The sequence below is a fragment of the Thunnus thynnus genome, chromosome 19 (assembly GCF_963924715.1).
Source record: "Thunnus thynnus chromosome 19, fThuThy2.1, whole genome shotgun sequence".
NCBI classification, from domain to species: domain Eukaryota; kingdom Metazoa; phylum Chordata; class Actinopteri; order Scombriformes; family Scombridae; genus Thunnus; species Thunnus thynnus.
The window spans coordinates 9,755,326-9,780,496 of record NC_089535.1 but is presented as its reverse complement, the minus strand read 5'-3'; the positions used below and the strand labels follow the sequence as shown (position 1 = coordinate 9,780,496).

The 25,171-nt window shown below is 39.2% G+C and overlaps 1 protein-coding gene across 1 annotated transcript in view; it reads right to left on the bottom strand.

Moving 5' to 3' along the window:
* The window catches only part of si:dkey-34e4.1 (carboxyl-terminal PDZ ligand of neuronal nitric oxide synthase protein), a 58,259-nt gene that overhangs the window by 9,654 nt on the left and 23,434 nt on the right, over nucleotides 1-25,171 (bottom strand). Inside the window, exons 3-10 of the mRNA XM_067574433.1 lie at nucleotides 18,802-18,894; nucleotides 18,559-18,617; nucleotides 16,582-16,690; nucleotides 15,406-15,547; nucleotides 12,932-13,098; nucleotides 7,492-7,653; nucleotides 5,537-5,741; nucleotides 3,347-3,677 (exon numbers count right to left, since the gene is read on the bottom strand). Coding sequence (XP_067430534.1) covers nucleotides 3,347-3,677; nucleotides 5,537-5,741; nucleotides 7,492-7,653; nucleotides 12,932-13,098; nucleotides 15,406-15,547; nucleotides 16,582-16,690; nucleotides 18,559-18,617; nucleotides 18,802-18,894 — 1,268 coding nt within the window. The remainder of the gene's footprint in view (nucleotides 1-3,346; nucleotides 3,678-5,536; nucleotides 5,742-7,491; nucleotides 7,654-12,931; nucleotides 13,099-15,405; nucleotides 15,548-16,581; nucleotides 16,691-18,558; nucleotides 18,618-18,801; nucleotides 18,895-25,171) is intronic.

The window sequence follows — 25,171 nt, the reverse complement described above, 5'->3', positions numbered from 1 at the left end:
ATCATCCATTACACATCTGTGCTATTAAATTACTGGCCGACAAGGCTGCTGGTGCAGGTCTGACACAAATGATAATATTAATGATGAAGAGGGGAAAACGTAACAAAACAAAAAAAAAAGGATAGATGGAACGGGACAATCACAAGATAGGTCAGGAAATGTGATTATGCAACATACAATGCTGACAGAAGGAAAGAGTGTCTATAACACCAAACACCAGAGGAAAACATGACTCACTTGTGAATAATATATAGTTAGGTGTTCATATACTGTAAGTCGGTCACCATATGTGTCTGTTTTTTTCTGTGTGGGCATGTGTCCAATAAAGAGGTTGATGACTCAAAATGTTGCAGTTCAATGTTATGCCCACAAAGTATATTTTAAGTCTACTATTACATCCTGTTTGGATCCTTCTTGGATTTCTGTGTTTGTTGTGTACAGTAATTCACTACTTGGTTAGATATATTGTTCAGTACAATGCCAGATATGCAATGATCATATAAGAGTAGAGTCTAGGGCCAGCTGGGGAGCACATATGGTTATAGTGTGGTCCATGTTGGAAAATGTTTCCTGTGTGATTTAAAGGGGACGTTTCATGCACGTTTCCAGGTCTATATTTATATTCTGGAATATCTTTGCTTGATTTACAGTTCAAAAAACTGGCACTTTATTTAGCCCCTCAGTTCAGCCTTTGTCTGAAACAGGCTGTTTTAGCTGCTGTCTCTTTTCCCGTCGCCTTTCGTGTTTTTCGTTACTTTCGTGGCCACCGTAGATTCTCCTACACGCTTGGAAGGGGAGGGTGAGGGGAAGTGCATTAATTTGATTGCAATCTGCAACCTCACTGCTAGATGCCACTTAATCTTACACACTGATCCTTTAAGGCCCCCCCCTTCCGATGAGCCCACTCTATTCTGATTGGCCAGCTTCCAGAGTCTGCATAAACAAGGAGTAGTAGTAGGATTTCATGTACATCCGTACAAGTTCAAGCCTGAATCCGATCTGAAATATGCAAATGGACAAAGCGTACAACCCATGGAACAACCTCAGCAACAAAGGCAAAATGAAATGTTCAGAGCAGACTGAAGCCAAGGTTTTTGACTTTCAAGGAGCATTTCTACATACGTTCACCAGTCCAACAACATTATAAACATTGTAAAAATAACAGAAAATCAAAAAAAAGCACGATATGTCCCCTTTAAAGCTAAACTACACTAATAATTAATAATAGCCCTGGACCCAAGAGGAGTGTGTGGGTGTGTGGGGGGTCATGGGAGCCTTGAGCTGAGGCAAGACAAAGAAATGGAGGAAGAGAGACGGTGAGACAGGATGGCAGAGAAATATCTGTCTGGCAGTTTGCAGAACATAAAATAAGGCCACTCAGGCTGTAAACATTGATTCGCTGGGGAAATCCAGAAAACAAAAGCAAATGGAAGCAATAAAATTTGCAGTGCGATGGGGGAGGGCGGGTACAGGAGTCTGACTGCGCCAAAGGTAATGCAAAAGAGTTTGGCGGAGGGAAACACATAAACACAGCTGAAATTTCCATTTCTCCCACCCTCACATTTTTTTTTTTCTTATTTTTCCTAAGCTTTAGTGAGATGAAAAGATCTATCACTACTAATTCAAACTTGTGTTTTCTGTGATGTAATAACTTGACTTTTTCATTTTTTTTTAACATGCCATTTGTGTATAAGCCAAGCATAAAATTTTATGATTACTATTTAGATAAAGATGATGTCACTCACAGGAGAGAAGGCAAACAAAAGAGCGATAAAAGAGGTGGAGGATGGCACAGAGACGGAAAAGTCGCTTTAAAAAAAGAACATAAAATGTCCTGGTGGGATATTTCTAAGCTACTGCACTTTTTTTTTTAAGCCTTTGACACAGAACATGTGGTGGGGCATGGAGGCTCAGGAGGAAGGAAGAGTGGCAGACAGAAAAAAAGATGCTGGTTGTTACATAATTACAAATGAAGGGGAAAGGTCTTTTTTTTTGAGCCTGGCACACAATAAACTCCCAGATGAAACCAATGTTCAGATGGAAATGTACAGTAACAAGATTCCTCTCTTTGGAAGTTCCCTTTTGTCTTTCTCTTTTATTTTTTTCCCTCTTTGCTTATGTAAAAAAAAAAAAAAAAAAAAAAAATTCTGACATATGTAGTGGGGTTGGGTTTCAGGTTGTGAAGGGATGGGTAGCTTGGATTGGCTGGGAATCTGTGCTGCAGGAAACCACAGGATGTGAGTTTGGCTGTAGAGACTAAAGCTGTAGACTCTGACAAACACACGCAAACAAAGTAGACATACAAAATTACAACATCCACAAGCACGCCAAATACACACTGCACCTCTGAGTCAATTCCAACTCCTTATTTTTCCTCCTTGTCTGTTTTGAAATCAACTTTAACATGCTCTCCTTGGAGATTTCGCTGGGGATTGCTTTCAGAGAGAGATGGAAAAAAAAAAAGAGGCAAGAGCAGAGGCAAATTAAAAGAGAGAGAAAGGGAGGGGGGGGATGAAAGGAAAAGGACTGAAGAGTTTGTCCTGCTTGATCTTATGTCGTAAATGTGTGTTTTTTTCTCCCATAGCTGGTCTATGTGATGGCTTTAAGGAGATTAAAAGCTCATTAAAAAGTAATTACATACTCCATATATGCATTCAATGTAAAGGCAGCTTGTGTATCACTGAGCTTGTGTATGCCTGCCAGAGAATTTAGCCATCAAGTCAAACTGGTGAAGGTACAATAGGAAAAGCACTTTACAAGATAAAATGTGTAAGACAGCGAGAAATAGAACTTTTAACATCCCTGAAAAGAAAAAAAAAGCACACTCATACATAAATTATTCCAAAGAAATTCATTCCATTTACTGTGTTTTTTCCTCTTGACGCTTATTTTAATGGCTTCTCAAAATGAGTTATTTCAAAAAATAGAAACACTGGGATGGAGTTTCTGTGTTTTTCTTAAATCTTTCTCTCATAAGCTTTTCTGATTCCCTCTTTCAACCTCAAACCTGATCCCTTCTTTGTTTGTCTAACCCCAAACCCTTTTCTCCCCATGTTCTGTAATCCCCTGATTACAGTCACACTTTCATTAGCTGGAGGCTGTTTCTGCTGAGTTGTGCTGTTCTCCACTAATAACACTAAAAGCTACAGGCTGTGTATGTCACTGTGCAGCCCTGGTTACCTCAAACACAAACTGACTGGTACCACGTCAGGAGCACTTCAATGTGTAATGGCTTCATTGCAAAATAATCTGCCTACACTACACGGTGCGAGTGTTACTTCTGTGCGGCTGTAGAGTACTAACATTGTTTTCTCTCTGTGTACAAACATGAGAACAGACGTCTTACTTTTCATCCATGTTGGCGGAGTTTCTCGACGTGAACGGGACGACCTCATTGCAGGAGCTCTCCTTGTTATCAGCTATCCCGTTGGCCCTGATGAAGGGGTCCAGGTCTCCGTTGACTGAGGCAGCCGGTTTGCTGCTGTTTTCCAGGTTGAGCAGGTTCAGGTAGGACTCGGCACAGTCCACCTGGCTCGGGGAGAGGGGTGCGGTTTGGAGCGGCCATGCGGGCGTGGAGGTGATGAGCTGGTCCAGGGTCTGGCTGTAGTGATTCTTCAGATTCAGAGACAGAGCCTTTGCTGATGTAGAAACTGAGCTGCATGGAGACTGTTGGCCATCTGGAACAGACAGATAACACAAATTAACAGAATGTCACAGATAAAGACAAGTAAAGATAACGAGAAGTGTCAACCACAGCCAACTTGTTGCCCTTTTGGTTTTTATGCCTCTGTGTCTTACTAAAGATCTCTGTAAGTGCTGACTCTCATTACAGAAAGGAGTTGGCACTGCACCAACTGCAGCACTTAGGCCAGCCATGTCTCCGATTAGCAAGATCAGCTTTTTCTATCAGAAGGACTAATGTGATTAATACAAGCGTGAAACATGATGTGTCAGTTCTGAAACGTACACACAAACACACACGTTAAAAAACACATTCAATATGTACGCAGATTCATACATACGCAAACTCACACACAGCTCTGCCCACTGTGTGTGTAAGTCAGTGTGTGTGTGTGTGTGTGTGTATGCTATCCATTATTGTTTTTGGCAAGACTGACCGTTCCTTTAGCTGCTGTAAATACAATCCGCCTCCAAAAATCCTCCTTTGGGACAAAGTGTGTGTGTGTGTGTGTACGAAAATAAAAGTTGTTAACACAATCAAAACTCTCACTGTGCACGAAGTCTGTGAGTGTGAGATAATGCTGACAGAATGCAGTTTTAAATCCACAACGATTATATAACCTGCTGTTAGTTAAGAAAAGAGATGCTGTTGTGTGTAACATTAAATTATTACACACATTTTGTTACACAAAGAAGTGTGGTGTGTAATACACTGTAGGGTTAAACGTGGCTCAATTTTACTTTTCAGGTTCATATAAAATCATTTCAAAGTCTTTTTTTTTTTCCAATTTCTCCCATTTTGAAATATTTTCAGTAATCAAAACAACTATTCTATGGATAGAAATAGCGGTCAGTCCAAACTTAAATATCTCAACAGCTACAAGATTGATTAATATGACAATTTGAACAGGCATTCATGATCCCCAGAAGATGAGTCTTACTGACTTTAGTGATCCCCTGAAGTTTCCACTGGCACCACCATGAGGTTGACATTTGTGATTGTTAGTGAAATGTCTCAACAACTATCTTGTTTTGTAAAGCCCGAAATCCAAAGATATAGAGTTTACTATCATGTACGACACAGAAAAGCTTCAATTCTTCACATTTGAGAGGCTGCAGCCAGTGAATGTTTTGCATTTATGCTTAAAGAATGACTAAAACGATTATTCAATTATCAAAATAGTTGCTGGTTCCAGCTCTATTATAATATACAGCAAACTTGTTTTCCACAAATGAATATATAGTATAAAACAGTTAACAATGAGCATGTAACATTTAGATAGTAAGATCTGAAATTAGCTTAGCCATATGAACAAAGAAAGTTGTATTTTTTGATGGAAATTTGAGAATTTATAGATGCTTTTATGCAATGCAGATTCTTCAAAATGTTTGAGCGCTCTTGTTCACCTTTTGTCTCACTCTTTAGCATAAGAATTGTCCGGGGCTTTGCATCAGTCCTGATTATTCGTAACTTAAGTGCCTCCTTTGATACTGTGATCAAGACATCTTCAACATAAAAGGAAAAAGAAAAAACTCAATAGCATCAACAAGAGTGCTTTAAACTGGTCCTGCTCACACCTGGAGGACATGGTTTTTTATCCTCAGTACAGACAGAAGTGAAGGCACCCACGCACACCTGCAGAGTGGGGTTCAATCCAAGGCGGCGGTGCTTCTGCCCCATCAAACACAACTAACAGTGTTTGCGGGCAGGAAGCTCGTCGTTGGTGTCAAAACTGTCCACATCCTCCCCAGGCCAACAGGGCAGTGAGCAGTGAGAAGTACTGCAGTACACGGAGGGAACCTGACCTGACTTTAGCTCATCTGAGGGATTACACTGTTCCTACCAGTCACTTACTGTGTCCATTAGCTTGAGGTTCCTGTTGTGGCTGCCCTGCTTGTGATGTTTTTGGGGAGCGGTCCTCCAGCTCTTTCAGCTGCTGCACGAGCAGGGCCAGGTGCTGCAGTAAGTCCCTGTTCTGCAGCAGCAGCTGGTGGACACGGGCCTGAGCCTCCATACGAGCAGCCGTCTCTGCTGCCATCTGATCTTTCAACAGCTGCACCTGTAGTGGAAACAAAGGGCAAGGTGTATTTGTGTGTGTGTGTGCACTTCTGATTTGATTTATATAGATTTATTTATAACACCAAGACACTAAATCCATTAAAATGTTTGTAATTGACAGAGAGAGAAAAGAAAGACCGGACTGAATGGAAATGGAAACTCTTTTGGTCTTTTTGTGAGAATTTTAAATATTTTTCCGTCTCAAACTTCACTTCAACTCACCTCCCACCACATCATGTGCTTTTGATCCATGATATAATGGGGACAAATCATATCCATATTTATAATCCCAAGACTGGTCTGAAAGTAATGATGGGATGGCTATTTAGGTACATCATTAACGCAGGGGTCGATTTTTCTATGCCAGTGCAATGAGCCGAATCGAACATAAAAAGTAAATATGCGTTTGTGAGATTTGAAATAGGGGACATGATGAATCTCTTACTACGTTGAGATGCTTTGTTTCAAATGTTTGTGCATTTTTATTTCAGCATGGATTGTGTTTTTCAATGCTGCGCTGACTGTCCTTCTATAACTGTGTTGGTGCTGCCCCCTAGTGGGACAGCATCAGTAAGAGACACTGTAAATTAAAATAACAGACTGACATTTGACAAAAACAAACTCCTGTATGTGTTTCTAATTGTTTTAATTAGTCTGAATCATTTCCCAGTGGTGAAATAAATGTCAATATTGTGACAAGACTGCAACAAAAACTGTTTGTGTGTGTGTGGCCTTCATGGGAGAAAGAATTAAACGTGCATTTGATTAAATAATTCCAGTTTAATTTTATGAAATGCTCCATGTAGGTTTTCACAAGCTGTGACAGAGCAAATATTCAAGTTACCATTACTGAATAAGCCAAATAATGTTCAATAATTCATGCCATAATGGATTAGGTAAATTCACAACATAAATTAGGATCAACTGGCTGTCAGAAACTGGGTACAATGGTAAATAAACTGACTTTTACCACAGTAACAAGTTTCATTTATTTAACGATCCCCTCCAGCCAGGTTTTAAGATGTATGTAAAACACTCTACTTTGAATAATAATGTGTCTAATATATATATTTTTTTTCCACAAAAAAAGCTCCAATTATCTCATTAAAGTGCTTAAAATACATCTACTCCTTTCTCCCTTGTTGAAAATTTTAATTTCAAAAGTTCAACTGCTGGACATACAATGTCTCCTACTTCTCAGTGTTTGTGCACTGGAGGCTTCAAGTTTCCACATCACACTTGTGTAAGCTGAATACCGGAATCACAATTGGCTCCAAACTAGTGGTGATGTCACGAATCCTGCTCGCAGGTACGTGCTGAAACGCTGAACCCAGAATTTCAATGAGCACATCAAAACTTTCCACTTTCGACAGATGAATGTGAAAACAGCCCCCTGGTGTCAAACTCTGCACTTACATCATTCTGCACAGTGAAGCTCAAACATCCAACTGAAGTAACAATAAACAAAACGTCTTTTTGATCGGAGGGGAACTTTAATAGTTGTTCTGTTGATCCCCGCTCTAAACAGACACTATTATTTTTAAATTAGCCTATTAATGCAAGATTATGAAAAGAGAAAAGACTATATGAAATTCCATTCATATAAGTGCTGAAAAAGTGAATAGAAATGTTTGTGAATTTACAGAAGAACCAATCTGAGTTTGTAATTTAAGTATAATACAGTAAGAGTTTCATAAATATTTTCCAATTTGGCCATAATGTGTTTAATCATATGATTGTCTGTTTCATACCTGTGCAACGGCCACCTGTGTGTGCTGCTGTTGTTGCTGTAGCTGCTGCTGAAGAAGCTGCAGGTAGTGCTGTGATGCCAGTGGAGTGAGAGACGGAGAGCAAGGGCTGCTGGGAGTAATGCCTTGGGATATCACAGTGAAGAGGGACCTTCGATCAAAGTCCTAACCACAGGCAAACACACACACACACACACACAGAAAAAATAGATAAAAGTTTTATTGATGGAAGGAAAATGGCACCAAAAACAAAACACGTAAATCGGAAATCATGCTTCTCCATGAAAGTAGTTTGCTTACATCTACTCTCTGAGACATCATATGAGTAACTACTTTAAAAATGAGGGTTATAATTCTCGGTCATATTCCCTGACACATACTGTACCCTCAAAAACCATCAAAGACTCAACGGTTTTTAGTGTTGGCCCTCAGGACCAGTGCTGCCAGTTTAGCTATATAATAGGGGCTATTTTTAGACGTTGGACACCAGATGAATGTAATTAACGAACCAGCAGGATAGAAACCACCCAGTCCTCTGAGTCCCAGAGACCAGGACTGCGACCCACTGATCTGAAGTCCCCTTTGCGTCCTACAGTAACTCCTCACCAGAACTGGAATAATGTCTGAGCTCATTATCAAACACTCCATTTATCTCTCTCTCTCTTCCTTCTTGATTTTTAAATGATTTTCCAGATGATCTCTGGTAGCACAAATGTTTCCTGGAGAAATAGGACATTCCCTAAGCAGCTTTTCACTTCACCCCCCTCTCTCACATAGTGGGGAGCAATTGTGTGTTTCTGTCTCCGGTGATATCAGCACTGAACAAGAGAAATGCGTTTAATGTGTGTGTGTGTGTGTGTGTGTGTGTGTGGATGGCTCCGGTGAGAACGTATGTTCAACTCAAACATAAGCACATAAAATATAGGTCTGTAAATTTGCATAAATTGCTGCCTCAGTCATGCAGAACTACTCTTTAATACAGCAGTTCACTGTATATTGTAACTCCTACAACACACCTCTAGAGGGCAGAGTAGCACGCTGTATCTGTAACACACAGCACATTCAACTTAGTTTCTCAGAGAGTGTATCTGAGATAGGCTACCTCAGTATCAGCTTCTCTAAATAAGAATAGAATTTGAAATAAATGCAAAAGAAAAGTAATTTTTTTTAATTTTGTAGTATAAAATCATGTTTCTGATCACTTTACACGATCCAATCTTTCAGGTATGACCGATCGAAATCGGCCATTGCTGCAATACATATGCCAAACGTGAAGTAACAACAGACACCCTCACCAGTGCTGACACTGACACCTAGCAGGATATTTGCTTAACAACAATCCAAACTTCTAATGTTGACAACTCAATTAACTAATCAACAGAAAATGAATCAACAACCATTCTGATTGTCAATCATACAAGTCATTTATTGGCATTGGCAAGTTCCAGCTTGTTAGATATGAGGTTTTTGCTGCTTTTGTTTGTTTTATATAATAGTTACTTGGATATCTTTGCATTTTGGACTGTTTCTCAGACGAAATCATCAATTCCAAGACATCACCTCAGGCTCTGGGAAATTGTAATGGTCAGTTTTTACTGTCTGCTGACATTTTACAGACAAAATAGTTAAATAAATTAATCTGCAGAGTAAATGATGATGAAAATAATCATCATTAGCAGCTCTTTAAACTATGACCTCGAGAATCTCCAAGTCGATTCAACACCTCAGATTATCTCTGAGGCGTTTCTGTTATTTTGTCCACCCCCCACATCCAATGTAACCACCACCTTATGTAGTGTGCATCTTTCGGACAGTCTTCTATTCCTTTATCGTGATCTCTCATTATTCCTTCCTCCAGTTCTTTCTTTCCTTCTCTCTCTTACTCCTTCCCCCGCTCCTTGCTTATCTCCATAGAGCAGATGTTCATGAACCCCTCAATGGGATTATGGTGGCGTTTCTCAGAAATCAAAGGAAACAGACTCGGTTTTTTGGGATTAGGTGTCCCCCTTTCGCAGCCAGTAGGAATATTCAGGTTCCCCGATCCCACTCTGTCTACCACACTCACTCCAGTGACAAATCCAACATGACACACCAAATCCTGCATGTTTGCATCTTTTCATCCTGACACTGTCAAAACATAAGTGAAAGATAATCGTAAATTCCTGACTTCATTTAAAGCCTGCCAAATCTAAAATGCAGGGAAATAAGAGTGCAAGAGTGACCGGGTCATTTCATGCCTACAGTATACCTACTTTTAAAAGAGTTTAACACTGTAACGGAAGAAAAATCAAAATTCTTCTCACATCTAATTGCTGCAAATCCTAATAACCCCAAGCTGCTATTTAGGACCATTAACTCCCTTATCCGCTGCCTCCTGATTCCAATAAAGTCTCTTTTATTGAGAGATGTGAGACATTTTAGTCCTTTGTTGTTGATAAAGTTTCCAGCATTAGCGCCCAAATCATGCAATCTCTGTTTACTCTATCACACAGAGAGGTGTATCAGATTTTTAATTCTTTTTATCCGGTATCTCAATCAGATTTACTAAGGATGATTAATGCCATGAAGTCTTCCTCCTCTCATTTAGATGTTTTACCCACAAGATTTTTAAAAGAAGTTTCTGCCTTGTTATCTTCAGTTATTTTAGCTACATTTAACAAGTCTTTATCTTCAGGGGTTATTCTTCCAATTTTTAAATTGGCTTTTGTTCAACCCCTACTGAAAAAAATCAAACCACCGACGATCTTAATAATTTAAGACCCATATCCAAATTTCCCTTTCTTGCCAAAGTACTGGAGAAAGTTGCATATTCACAGATCATATCATAATGAATGACTACTCATTCTTTGAAAAGTTTCAGTCTGGTTTTTGAATTTAGCACAGTACAGAAACTGCACTTCTACAAGTTTTAAATAATAATAGGATGAATTCAGATGCTGGCTGCTGTACTGCTTAATTATTGTTAGACCTCTCTGCTGCGCCAATCATGGCATATTAATTGATCGACTAGAAAACAGGGTGGGCCTGACTGGGACTGCTCTAGACTGGTTTAAGTCTTACCTGATGGACAGAACCTTCTCTGTATCAGTTGGGAATGTCTTCTCTAGCTATGCAAATATCACCTGCGGCGTTCCACAAGGGTCTATTCTTGGCCCTTTACTGTTCAGTATCTACATGTTACCACTGGGTCAAGTTATCCGCAACTTGAATATTTCTTGCCATTTTTATGGAGACGATGCACAAATCTATTTATCCATAAATCCATCAGACCTCACCTCAGTTACCTCACTCAGCCTGACTTGCAGACATAAGGTCCTGGATGTCGAGTTACTTCTTAATGCTGAACAATGACAAAACTAAAGTGATGGTATTTGGACCCAAAGCACACAGGGATTGTATAAGCCAGACTTTAGTGTACCAAAGTTTGCGGTGCACCCATGAGGCCAGAAATCTGGGAGTAATCTTTGATTCGGACCTGAACTTTTCTAAACATTTTAGCAATATCAACAAATGAGCTATCAGCCAGGTCAGGAGTTTTTCCAAGATTAGATAATTTCCTTCATTCAGTGATGCACAAACTCTCATTTATGCTTTTGTCTCCAACCATCTAGATTACTGTAGCTCATTATTTCCAGGGCTGTCCCAGAAATCCATCAACCGCCTCCAACTTGTACAAAATACCACAGCTAGGGTTTTTAGAGTTTGAAAATATGAGTACATTTTTATAAAATGGCATTTAACTAGAGTTTTTCTTTTTGTTTTATTATTATCATTATTATTTTTAGTCTGTGAAGCACTTTGTAAACTTGTTTTTGAAAAGCGCTATACAAACACAGTTTATTATTATTATAATAAGTATTATTATTACTATTACAGTATCTTCTACCAACTTGGAGCTGCAGTCAATGATCTGGTCAGGCACTGCAGTCAATGACAAAGCACTATACTGTATTTCCTTAGTTCAATGAGGCATTTGGCAGCACTATGCTCAGATAGCATCAAAACACAACTATAGCCAAAGCAATGAATCACAAATCACGGCAGAGCCAATGTCCTGTGGCTACAAAGACAGAAGCTGCCTAGAGAAAAGAAACCTGTGATCATTAAATGTGGATGCTGCTGCTACTTTATCCCTGCCGCTGGTGTCAGTAATTGAGGGGAAAATTTACTATAACAGTAATAAAAAAATACCTCATACAAATGTGTTTATGTGAGGCGGTCCTAACAAATGCAATTTGCTGTCGCAAGGTTTAGCTGCCCAATGACTGTGACAAGAAATACAACCACAGCAAGGAGAGAAATTAAAGTACTGCCCTTCACAGTTAAAATGCAATACAGTAGCTCGAGTAGTGAAACACATATTATTAATTCACACAGAGAGCATGCATCACTTAAAGGTGCAGTGCGGCATCTAGTGGAATGGACTTGGCAGAAATGGAATATAATATTCATGAGTATGTTTTAATTAGTGTGTAACCACCTGAAAATAAGAATTGTTGTGTTTTCGTTACCTTAGAATGAGCCCTTCATATCTACATACGGAGCGGGTCCCCTTCCACGGAGCCCGCCATGTTGCAAAGCCGTGTTTCTACAGTAGCCCAGAGTGGACAAACCAAACACCAGCTCTGGATGGGGCCTTTTTTTAGGGCATTTTTCGCGAGTTTCGCGGCAACCGTAGGTTCTCCTACACACTTGGAAGTACAGGGGGAAAAGGAGGTTGCAATCTGCAACCTCACCACTAGATGCCATTAAATCCCACACACTGGTCCTTTAAAATCAAACTTAATTCAAAATTAATTTTTGCTAAGAACTCAGTAAATACAGTTGTATATACAGTAAAGTTGGTGTTTGTTTTGACTTGTGTACATATTTGGTCAAAATTGTAATTACCAAAAAGAAAGAAAAACTTTATTTTTCTGCTGTGACAACACCCCTACACTAGTGTACATTTTTTTATGTTTGTTAGTTACTCCCTGTTGTGATGTGAGTCATGTTGTAATGTATGGAGTGCTGAGGTCACAGGACCAGTCATTACTGGAGTTTTGACAGCCGGTCATTACCACCACAAATGCACCCATGAAAGAGAGACAGCTAACGTTAGCTAGACCTCCCCCTTTGTATAATGTGGGAATAACACAGCACTGAGTTTCTGGGCTGGTAATGACTCAGCAGGTGTTAAAATAAAATGAGTAAAACTAATATCTGTAGTAGATTAGTGGAAATCGTTCATAGGTTACAAATTGACTAAGTTAACAGTATATCTCCTAGCAAAATTGGCTCGAAAAAGTGAGTCCAATTTCAGTTTACCTCTGTTATTTGTTTCCATTAAATCTAATCTCAAACCTTTGAAATTGAAATGCTGTTTGCTTTTATAATGTAGGGCAGGACTGTAAGCACAATCAGTCACCCTCAAAAATTCAATGTGTGTGTCCCAGTATCTTACTATGATGGTCTGTCCAGGTTTGACCACGTTCAGCTCAGCCAGGCTCTGGAGAATTTCACTGACTGCCTTTTCACACAGTGAGGTGCCGGCTGACGGCTCTTCTCCTCCTCGTCTTCCTCCTTGTTTGCTGTCCTCCTCCCCTCGCTCTGCTCCTGTCAGTTTACGGGCTGTAGAAGAATACAAAGAGACAACAAACAAAGCATTACCATTACCTCCAGAGTCTGTTTTTCTTGACTTTTGAAGAGACTTTTTTAGAAGTGTTTAGAATATGTTAGTACTCTGCCAGTAGCTACATACACTTGACTTCTGTCTAATATCGTTTTTCCACAAAAAGGTTGAATTATCTTGTTAAAATCCTTAAAATGGCATCTACTCCTTCTCCCTCATTGAAAAATCCAGAATATAAATATAGCTTATACAGTTTCAGGAATTTAATATCCTCCTGAAAGCCCTGGTATATCCAACCTAGCAGTAGAAGAATGCATACAGTGAATGTCTTAATGTCTGAATTTTGATACCTAAACCCTAAATTAATGCTATTTTGAGCACACACACACACACACACACACACACACACACACACACACAGATTTTTACCCCCACATGATCAACTCTGTATGCCACACAACTGTAGCTCAATGCTAGACAACTACCCATTCAGTGTGTGCAAATTACACTCATTACTGGAAACACTGACTGACATCACCCTCTTGTGTCGTCCAATGACGGGAACGTTGTAATCATAGGAATCTTTCCCATCGCTGGCCTCTGTTCCCACATGAAATAAACACAGCATGAGGCTCAATGTTGCCCCCAAAAATCTGTTTACATCCCTGTGTAACCAGACGTCTGTGTTGACACTGTTTGATCACTGCGCTAAATTAGTGAGGTAGTGAGGTTTGACGGTTCCATTTAGGCCATAAAGAGACATGTAATCACACTAAACAGGGCCATGGTCAAGCTTCAGAAAGGACAGAGATGGTCCTTGTATTACCAAAATGACCAATTAAGGCTCATAAACACCATGTTTTCTACAATAACATTGTTTAGAGCAGATGTTAAAGTTATGAGGTTTTAATATACTAACTCTCTGTGTGGAGAATGGTTGCATTATTGCTTTTGTGAGAAACAATAATGGGACTCACTTCATGAAACATCTAAAAAGTGAAGAGGGCATTGGTGCGACACATCCCAGTAACCACAAAGCTTTCTGTATATTTGCATGCTTTTGTTGTGATGATTATTAAAATTGTAAAATTTGGTTGGTTCACGTTTTTTATTACATTTTCTATCCATTGTGCTATCACAGTCATTCTTGCAATGAGATAAGATGTTGATATTGTCAGTTTAATTGGGTTTTTAAATATTGAATGTGCAGTTTTCTCCATTGGAAAGTGTGAAAAACACGTATTAAAAACTCTCCATTTCATGCTCACTCATGTATCTCAAGAACCTCATTTGGTATGAAGGCCCCAAAATTTCAATCAATCAATCAATCAATTATATATATTAATTATATAGCGCAAAATCACTACAAAAGTCATCTCAGGGCACTTTTCACATAGAGCAGGCCTAGACCATACTCTTTAATTTATGAACATCATGAACAAGCACTTGGCGACAGCGGTAAGGAAAAACCGCCCTTTAACGGGTAGAAACCTCAAGCAGAACCCGGCTCTTGGTGGGCGGCCATCTGCCTTGACCAGTTGGGTTGAGAGAGAAAGAAAGAGGGGGGAGTTTAAGAAAGTTTAAGAGTGACTGTTTTATACTGAGTTTTAGGCTTGGCTCTAGGGAGAGCAAAGTCAGTCTGTCTGTGGATTCATTTGAGCACTTTGGTCCAGATAGAAATATCTCAATGACTATTGGATGGATTGCCATGAAACTTTGTACAGACGTTTATGACCTCTAGAGGATGAATCCTGAGGACTTTTATGATTTCCTGATATGTCCACTAACACCACCACAGGTCAAAGTTTTGTTTTTTCACCTAAGAGCATATTAAGAAGAATCCAGCTAATATCTTCCTCAGCAGTCCAGCAACAAAGAGTTAGTACAGTAATTTAGTTTCTGTATGTTTGTTTATATTCACAGTATTTCTTCTGCTTGGCCTACAAAGTATTGTTGGCTGTGTATCATCTCACAGGTGAAAGGCTCAAACAAGCAGCAGGTGTTTGCACATTGTAAAATTAAAACAAACAGAAACTAAACTGTACAAAGAGACTCAACAGAACCTGAGTATCAGCTCAGTGTGAACAAAGTTTTCATGATTTTATTGCTAACTGTAAAAGCATTATTTTATTGTAATAATCATTAACATGTCATTATATTTTTACACATTTTTACACTTTGTAGTTATGAAAATCAGCCTAAAAGTCGTCAGAAATGTCTATTTATCTGTGTGTATTTGAATGTAGTCTACAAAAGGCAAAACCATGTGTTGTAGATGGTGCACAGTCTTATTAGGTAGGCCTCACCATGACTGCTGGGCTCCTCTGTGGAGTTGTCACTCTCTCCATCAGCCTGTCCGTCTGCATCCTGCTCTGCATGCTGCAGACTGAGCTTATGGCACACCTCAAAGGCTTGACCTACTGTCCGTACAATACGCATGGCCTGTGTCTGGCAGGGAAAGAGAGACAGGGGGAGAGGAGAGAGAGAGAGAGAGAGAGAGAGAGAGAGAGAGACAGAGAGAAAGGAGTGGAGACACTTAGAAACACCACAGCAGGTAATTTCACTGATCAGTTCCCCCTGTCTGCTTTGAGAAGAGTTAATCAGTAGTCTTTGGATGGACGGAAAACCTGCAGACTCTCCAGAATATAGCCCACGGTTGAATACCCCCGGTTCAGAGACTAATGCTATCACTTCTGTGGTACAATCCTCATTACAGATGACTGATAATACAAGACCTCTGAGCCAAGGCGGCAGACAGCAGTAACTTACAACGATTGCAGCAGTGCACAAGAAAACAGCCTAGACTGAGGAAAGGTAAAGACACAGTTGATGATGGGTCTGCTTCTGTGAAATATGCAGTTGTAATCCTTGTGCCTCTTTCAGTGCTAAGCCACAGGATATATAATTTATGATCAAATTTAAAAAGCAAAACCCATTAACAGGGCTAACAAATTAGGTAATTAATTGTTAAACAATGAAACAACAACAATGAAATTTGAAAAACACAGAATATATACAACCCTCAGTCACAGGTATCTGGACACAGCAAAATCAAATCACATTCAAGTCTGCAAGCTGTATTCTCCACAGTTAACTTGGGGTTTAAATCAAGGAGCAATGACAGCAGCAAATTTGGTGGCAAAAGGAAAAAGTGCACAGAAGCAAGGACCTTACTTAAAATGCAACATGTCTCACGGCTGCATTAGATTAAAGCCCACTCATGCTGCTGTACTTGGTTAAATTGGTATATCATCCTCCTCTCCTCTCTGCAGTTACGGGTTTCTCCCCATACGACTGCTGAATGCCAGTTTCATTTTCAGTTATTTAAACTGGAGTTCTCAGGGGCGATGACACATAAGAGAAGCAGCACAAAAGTCCCCCCAAAAACTATAATTTAATGATAAGCACGTCTGTATCTCTGGTCAGACGTTTGCTGGCCAAGGTCCACAGTCAGGAGGTGTATGAACTGACTCAAACTGTACCTTCTTCTTGGATTTGAAGACATTACACCTGAAGGAATTATTGGTCCCATCTCTTGCGATGTAGCTGAAAATCTTTAAGTCCTGGGAGTCATGAGACACGTAGAAAATCCTGGAAAACATGATGCAAAACTTAAATATTAAAGAGCAGATATCATGCACATTTCCAGGTCTATATTTATATTCTGGGGCTCTACTTGAATATCTTTGCATAATTTAAAGTTCAAAAAAATCCTTATTTATCTTATACGGGCCCTTTATACAGCTGCTCAGTTCAGCCTCGGTCTGAAACAGGCCGTTTTAGCTCCTGTCTCTTTAAGGTGCACTCTGTTCTGATTGGCCAGCTCCCATCATCATGAGGAAAAAGCAGAGGTAGCTCTGGCTTTTGACTTGCAGGGAGCATTTTTACATACGTTCCACTCAAGTTTAGGACCTTTGACCTCGTTTAACATAGACATCCGACGTCATGACAATATAAAAATAATAGAAAATCACAAAAAACATGATATGTCCCCTTTAAGTTACATAAACCTAAATATAAAAGACCTTCATTAATATCCTACTGATGACATAATAAGAAAGAAAAGAATAAGAAAAGAAGAATTTACCTTATTCAGATATGAATAAAAAGAAAGGGGTATATTCATAATACTTATACTATACAAAGACATGCTAGTACACTACTATACTGTATACACCGCCTGTCGTATAAGTATGCTGTCGGGTTCTGTCCTTGCCAGCAACCTTGAACCGACACACTCTGCAGTAAACTGGCAGAGAGAAGGGTCAGACCTGCTTCTCCATCTGAAGCTCCACTGCTATAAAACATCCCTACTGGGAACCAGACAAACAGATTATACCCATCCACTACCAAAAGTCACATGACAGATATAGTGCTATACAGTATATCCCAACCGCACTCCCACACACACACACACAGAAACACCAGCAAGGCTAATTATATTGAACACACACAGTCCCTTGATGAGGTGTGGCTTTGCCAAACGAGATCCTCCCACAGATATATACATAATTTACAAACACACACGCACAATTTTCAAGTGCACAGAGTCATACACAAGCCTGTTTAATGTTGAGACACTTTTAAGTGGCCGCCTACCACTTTCTGTTTGAGATTTCCACTTCTTTGAAGAGATTGCCTGATTAGTAATAATTGCTTGTTTCTGTTCTTGCCAGCCAAGACATTACAAAAGAATACATAATTTCACAACTCTCCTCACCAAAAACCTTTTAATTTCTGCTTGCACTTTGTTTTCAAAATTTTCAATCTCTTCTCAGCACCTGACAGGTAATATAATTTTGACACTCAACAGTTTAATTACTGTGAGTTGCTTGACAGCTTCGCATGTCCGCTGCTGTTTTGGTTGACAGGCTCCATCATCACCATGCAAACAGGGAAGGGGATTAGACGTTAAAGTCATAATAAATGCATTTTGTTCTTTGGGCACACTCTCATCTTTTAACATAATCCAACACATCATTTAAAATCATTTTCATAATTTATGGGAAGTGGCAATTTGGCTGAACGTTGCACACTTGCTCTGAAAATACCAGAATACTATGAATACAATCTGAGAGCAGAGTGCCTCCCTGGAATACTTACATGCATTAAAGTATACGAACATATGCTCTCCTAACTACATGCACGAGCTATAGATTATTCATTATGCTGCATAAAGAATGCAACTGCATTTGGCATGTATAGCACATTCATGTACATTAGTCCTGAATGGTAAAACTTCAGCTTCATCCACAGAAGCCAAATTGGAGGATATAATTTCCATTGAGAGACACACAGTATATATTATCTACTGTATACTCACTGTAATTACCTTGGTTAAAGCTAAAAAGAACACACACAGGAATATCAGAGGGACTTTAAACACTGGGTGTATAAATGAAGAGGCAAAGATCACGAGATTTTATATTTGTTTAACATATGAACATAGGCTGACTGACCTGTAAATGGGATCATGCATGATCAGCATCTTGCTCTCATCCCACGTCCATTCTTTTCTCTGAGTATGAGAAAGATGATTGTGATAAAGCAACAGTTTCACACCAAAAACAAATCCAATCAAGTTAAACTGTACAATTATTATTACTACAATACTAAAACTGCTCAGTCTGATGTTTGCTTTCTGAATCTGGAGAAACAGGGTTATTTCTCATCCTTTTTAGAGATTATCACTAATGACTCACCTTCTGTTTCTTCCTCAGTATCACCTTGACCCCGTCCACCGACACAACAATGCTGACCTTCTTCTTCTTGATGTTCTTGGCCTTGAATTCAAACTAGGCAGACAAAAAGAAAATTAGAATATTAGCACTACATATTAATGGTATCTCATGTTTTCTGTATGAAATACCTCAAAATATAAGACTGGAACAGGTAGCAACCAATAAACTGCATGTATTTATATAAATTACACTTTTATAATGTAAGTTTGTTGGTTGCACCTGATCACATATGACTGAAACGATCAGTTTTAAGAGGAGTTTAAAAAAAATCAATGCATGATAAATCATGCACTCCACATCTTCATTGCAGGGAGAGTGACCTAAGTGTGTCCTGCTGCACATTTGGCATGCTGACAGAATTAAGGGCATAAGTAGGAACAATCTGTCAGCATTAAAACATGATCTCCAGTGCACTTTAATATATCAGAATCTTTAATAGCTTGGCAGAGCGGTGATAAAGTCTGATGAATATAAGTAGCCAAGCCAAACAAAGAACTTCTCTGTTGCTCTCTGATGCCATTAAAAAGAGAAAGGACACTGTGACTTCACCACAGCCAAAACACAAAAGGTCAAAAATACCCACAGCAGTTCAGCTGTATTCTGACTCTCATTATATGTGGCTAATGACATTGTCAGTTATACCTCATTAATCCTCTAAAATACAAATCCTGAGAACCTGTCACATGGCTGATAGTATCATATTATAAATCTAAAGTGACAGGAAATGACCATGTGGCCATGTACAGCTGATCTCCCTGACTCACTTTCTCTCTGCTTCTCAGGGACATGAAACACAAAACTACCCAGTTACATTAAACAAGAACATTTAAGTAAAAAGGTCCAGGAATATGGGTTTCCCTCCATTCTGTTTGCTGAGTGGTACACAACAGCTGTGTCTGCACTGAGTGACTAACACGTTTCCACCTCGTCAGCTGGCCGAGCTCTCAGCTGAGGAACTTAGCAAGTCTGGCATGTCTACTCACATTAGTGTCACTTTTAAACATGAAGCAGGGTTCAACTATTGTTAGCTACCAGCTATCGAGGCCTACAGTGGGACTTCCAGGCCTCAGTCATTTATCACGGGACAAAATACACAGAATGCAGGTGTTTGACTTGTTAGTTTTTAAGCTGGTTTCATACTGTAGCTTAAAATGTCAGGTATGTCAGCAATGTGGGGTGTAAATCAGCTGTGATGGAAAATGGCTCTCTGGTTGTCATGGGGATTTTGAAAAAAAGGAGGTTTAACCTTGACAGATTAAAGGAATGTTAGGAAATACACTTTAGAGCTGCAACTATTAGTCGGTTTATCAATTAGTCGATCGACAGACGTTTAATCGCCAGCTATTTTGATAGTTGATAAATCTTTTTGAGTGACTTTTTAAGGAAAAATGCAACAATTTTCTGTTTCCAGCTGCTAAAATTTGAACATTTTCTGGTTTCTTTTGTCCTCTTTGATAGTGAACTGAATATCTTTGGGTTATGGACTGTTGGTCAGGACAAAACAAGACATTTTAGGTTGCATGTTCAGATCTGGGAAACAGTAATCATCAGTAATCAGACATTTTTCACCATTTTCTGACATTTTACAGACCAAACGACTAATTGATTAATTGAGAAAATAATCAACTAAGTAACTGATAATGACAATAATCTTAAATTGCAGCCCTAATGTACCAGAAGCAGAGGCAAACAGCTAGCATGGCTCTGTCCGAAGGTGAAAAAATCTGTTTACCAGCACTTGTAAAACTCACTAATAAACAAGTTACATCTCATTTGTTTAATCTGCACAGGCAGTTTTTTTTTTACTTTGAACCAGCCACTATATGAGAGTGTTTAGACCACATGAGAAGCAAATTTTAGATGTGGCACGGTTATATACAAAGTCAACGGAAGGATGTGATTAGACGTGTATTGACTCGGGCGGCACAAACTGATGCAAAGAAGCATCTGCGTGAGTTGAAAATGTCTCAACTTGAGCGAAAGATTTGCGTCTATCCCCGAGCTTTATGAATTCTTCATAAACATAAGGAGATGAGAGGGAAAAGGAGAGAGAGACACGGTTGGTGCGTTGGTTGCTTACAGCTAATGTACAGTTTTTGGTATTTTGGCTGTTTAGGGCCAAAAAAACACAAATGGTCCAGCGGTCAATTAAGTGCGAAGGAGGCAAGGAGAAAATGTTGCTTTGCTTTCTGTCTGAACAAGAGAGCAAAGAGAATAGTCACATTTCCCCAAATGAACTATTCCTTTGATATACTTAAAAAAACAATCCATTCAGTGGCACTAAATGACTAGGTAGTCTTCAAATGTGACTTCATTTTAAAATGTCTCTAAGTAATAATTTGCACTATAAATAAATTGAAACTCCACAGGTCACAGACACAAGACTAACAGAACTTTTTCCATCTATCTTTTCTCTCTAAAACTCATAAAATGGCCAAACATCAAGGTCTTGAATTTTAATCACATCTTGTCTTCACCACAGAGGTAAAGTTTGGATAATTTAACATTTTTTTCCCCCAGTTCTGCTGCAGACACAGGAGGCCAGCATCCAGCTTTCTGTTTTCCACATTCTGCCAAAATATTAATACACAGCATAAGTGAAGTCTTCAGCTAGATGAATAAGTAAAGGAAAGAGAAGAGAAGACAGGATGAGATGTTGAAAAAAGGGGCAAAATGAATGCCAGTATGGAGACAAATCAAGGGTAAGAAGACAAAAGATGGAAAAACAGAGGAGGGAAGATGAGAGGAGAGGTGGACAGATAGAAGGAGACAGAATGAGAGGAGGTGAGGAGACAGCTGTTGTTATGTAAAGACCTCCTGCAAACTCTGACCTTTTAATCCAGCTACACAATGCGGAACTGGCACAATTAGCTCAGTATTATGAACAAGTCAAGACCTACCAGACATGATTATGAGGTAGTTTGGGTTTTATTTGTCCTATGTGAACCTAATATGTGTCCACACCGTCCCTGAACGAGTGCAGACCGACAGCGAATGAATGTCACAACTTAATAAAGTCCATTTTTGTCACATTCATTTCTACGTTTCCATACTTTTCTTTCATGCTAATTTTTCTGCTTGTGTCTGTTTGAGACGCCATGCTCTCCCTGCCCTGGATCCATGGTGATTAAAGTTTCAGTCTCTAATTATACAGAACTGAATCCTGAGAGAGCTGATTAAATAGAGAATAGGTTTAGAGAGGGAGAGGAGGAAACAGACCACAGAGAGGGAGAGCGACGCTAACCACGGTTTACAGAGGAGGAATAGATAAATGTTCATGCTTCAAAGAGAAGGAGTACGGTGAGATGGTGGTGGTGAGATGAAAGGAGAAGTGTGAAACCATAAACCAGGTGCTGAGCTTTATTTGTGTCTTTCGGAGCGGCCTTACAATTCCTGTGCAAAATCGATTTCTGGGGCGATTAATGAGATGAAGTAATTTGGAGAAAGGCGATTGAGCAGAATAATGATTTTCGGGCATCGACCTGCCAGATGTGGAGCCCCGCAACTGAAAGGAGGCAGTAAAAGGTTATCAACTGAATGCATCAATTAAGAATAACGTTAGTTACATAATTAAAATGGGGTGTAAAAACAAATATAAAGCTTTATACTCTAGAAGAAAAAATAAAAAAAGGTGATCTTTAGGGCTGCAACTAACGATTATTTTTTTGATTAATCGATTAATTTGCTCCATAAAATGTCGGGAAATTCCAAGATAACACCCTCAAATGTTTTATTTTGTCCTGACCATAAGTTCACAACTCAAAAATATTCAGTTTACTGTCACATTTGCGAAGCTGGAATCAGAGAATTTGGACATTTTTTATCCAAAAATGTCTAAAAATAATTAACTGATTATCAAAATAGTCGCCGATTAACTTAATGGTTGGCAACTAATCGATTAGTGGACAAATCGTTGCAGCTCTTTTGAGCTTCACACAACACAAACTCTAACACATACCTGCAAAGTCATGCAAATACCTTCACTCGCACTGTGTCAAAACACTCACACGCAGCTCGTTCATAATTCAGAGTTTATGCCAGCATTCTGGTGAAGCAAAATGGGAATTTGCAACTTCATCCAAAGTATGAAAATTTTATATTTTCTTTGCTTAAGTGCAAAGTGTTTTGAAATATTCAAGCTTTTAATGCACTTGCATTGTTATGGTTTCTCCTATGGTTTCTCAACACCGGAACAAACAATTAACCCAAGTTCCCCTAAGCCTCAGCATGTCAGGTTACAAAACTTCCAGCAAGGCATAAAAATATGTCAGAGAGGAGCTTAGGTTGCTTTAGTCTGCTGTTACGGATTCTCAAAAAATCTGTATAATGTTGGAGAAATTTTGGAAGACAGACTTTAGGAATAATGCATGAGTTGTAATGAATGTATGACTAATATGTGGATTGGGCAGGCATGCAAAGGACATGGGCTTTACATTCTAAGATGCGGTCTTAAAGCCTTAAAACTATGCCTCCAGTAGTGACTGAGAGTGTTGCAGCGTTACAGCACAGGCTTAAAGCAAGCAGAGTGAGAGCATATATTTCAAATCTTCCCCCAGTCTGGATGTGAGTGTTTAAGCCGTCAGACTCATCAGTCTTCCCAGACAGCGTAACAAATTTTCAGTCAGCGTTCTACTCTGCAATCTATTATGAAAGCGTCAGAGTGAATAGCAATGGCTGTTGCTATGTGTACAAAATGAGTGAGGGAAATCTGTCTTAGTGAGTCCAGTCTTTTTTTTTTTTGGGTTAAATTTTGGGTTAGCCTCTTTAAAAGAGAGACGCAACATACAAGATCAAACGAGGGGAGAGAAGAGCCCATTCACTTTTTATTAGTAATATTTGATCAAGCTAAGACAATAGAATTTGCTCTGACAGTTTCAGGGCAGTTTTTCAATGTGGCATGAATAATCTACTCACTATAATCACTATTTAATAACAGGAACTCCAGAGCTTTAAAATAAAGCTCTCGATGAGTAAATATGCTGTACAGAGATCCACTGGACTCTATATGTATCATTATTCCACAATAATTGTTCTGATAGTTCATTCTAGTTGTTAATAAACTATTAAGTCGTGAAAATATGTAAATTTCAGCAGCATGACGTGACATTTATTCAGTCACTGCAGGTTGCTGACTCAGTTTTCCCATCACCTCATTTTACTTTATGTAAAAATTAGTGCAATGAGTTCCACAAAGTGAGGTATTCAGATTTTAGATTTGGGCAATATACAGTACTGGTATTGGATGGTGCATCTCTATGTATAATATATTCTGTTAACATTAATCAGCCACAGCAGATACGTGATTAGAGCTGCAGAAATTAGTCGATGCCATTGACAGAGAATTTATCAGCTAACTGATTCATTATTTAAGTAATTTCTCAAGAGACATATGCTAAAATTCTCTAGCACCGGCTTCTTATATGAGATTATTTTCTGGCCTGTTTAGGCTTCTGTGACAGTAAACTGAGTATCTCTGGGTTATGGACTGATGATCAGGACAAAACTGGACATTTGAGGTCGAGATGATGGACATTTTTCACCATTTTCTGTCCTTTTATAGACCAAGCGACTAAGAGAAACTTGATGTTTTGTTAGCACTGGGACGCAGACTTGCAAAGAATGCAATTTAGCTTGGATTAAAACTTAGAGAGAAGCTGTTAATATTCACTTCCAGTGTATTCAATTGCTACAATTATGATTATGATGGATAATTTATCCTTATTTGGCTTGGACCAGTGAGCCAGAAAGCACACTCTGCACACACATAAAGCAAATATGTGGGTCTTACAATCCTCAAACACAGATCAAGATCTAAATCAGAGCTAAGTGGAGAGGAGAGGACATCCCAGAGGACATTAAGGACTCCAGTATTATGATGTTGACGTCCTCTTTCCTAGAGGGAGTGCAGTTCAAGGAACAAGGCTCCCAGTCATTACATGGAAGTAATTGTACTGCAGATACTCAAAATAAAACCTCCTGGCTCCAAAAGGCACCTGTCAGCAACGTTTTAATGAAAGGCCGGTGAGTCTTACATGTTCAGTTAAGAGAATGAAACTCTGGCTTCTGAACTTTTTACATAAAAAGTTGGAAAAGGACAGTTGTTTTCTCTCCTGCTGTTCATTGATATTTTTAGAGTGAATATTTAGGTTTTTTGCAAACCAAATCATGGAATAAGAAATTTTGGGCAACCCCCCACTCCCCTTCAATGATCCTGAAAAGCAGAGGAATGCGGGGTGCATTGTGGGTCATTGATGCTCCCTGTAGTACCATTGAATCCATACAGGAGCCCACAATAGGCCCTATACATCGCAACCTAGCAACCCCTTCATTA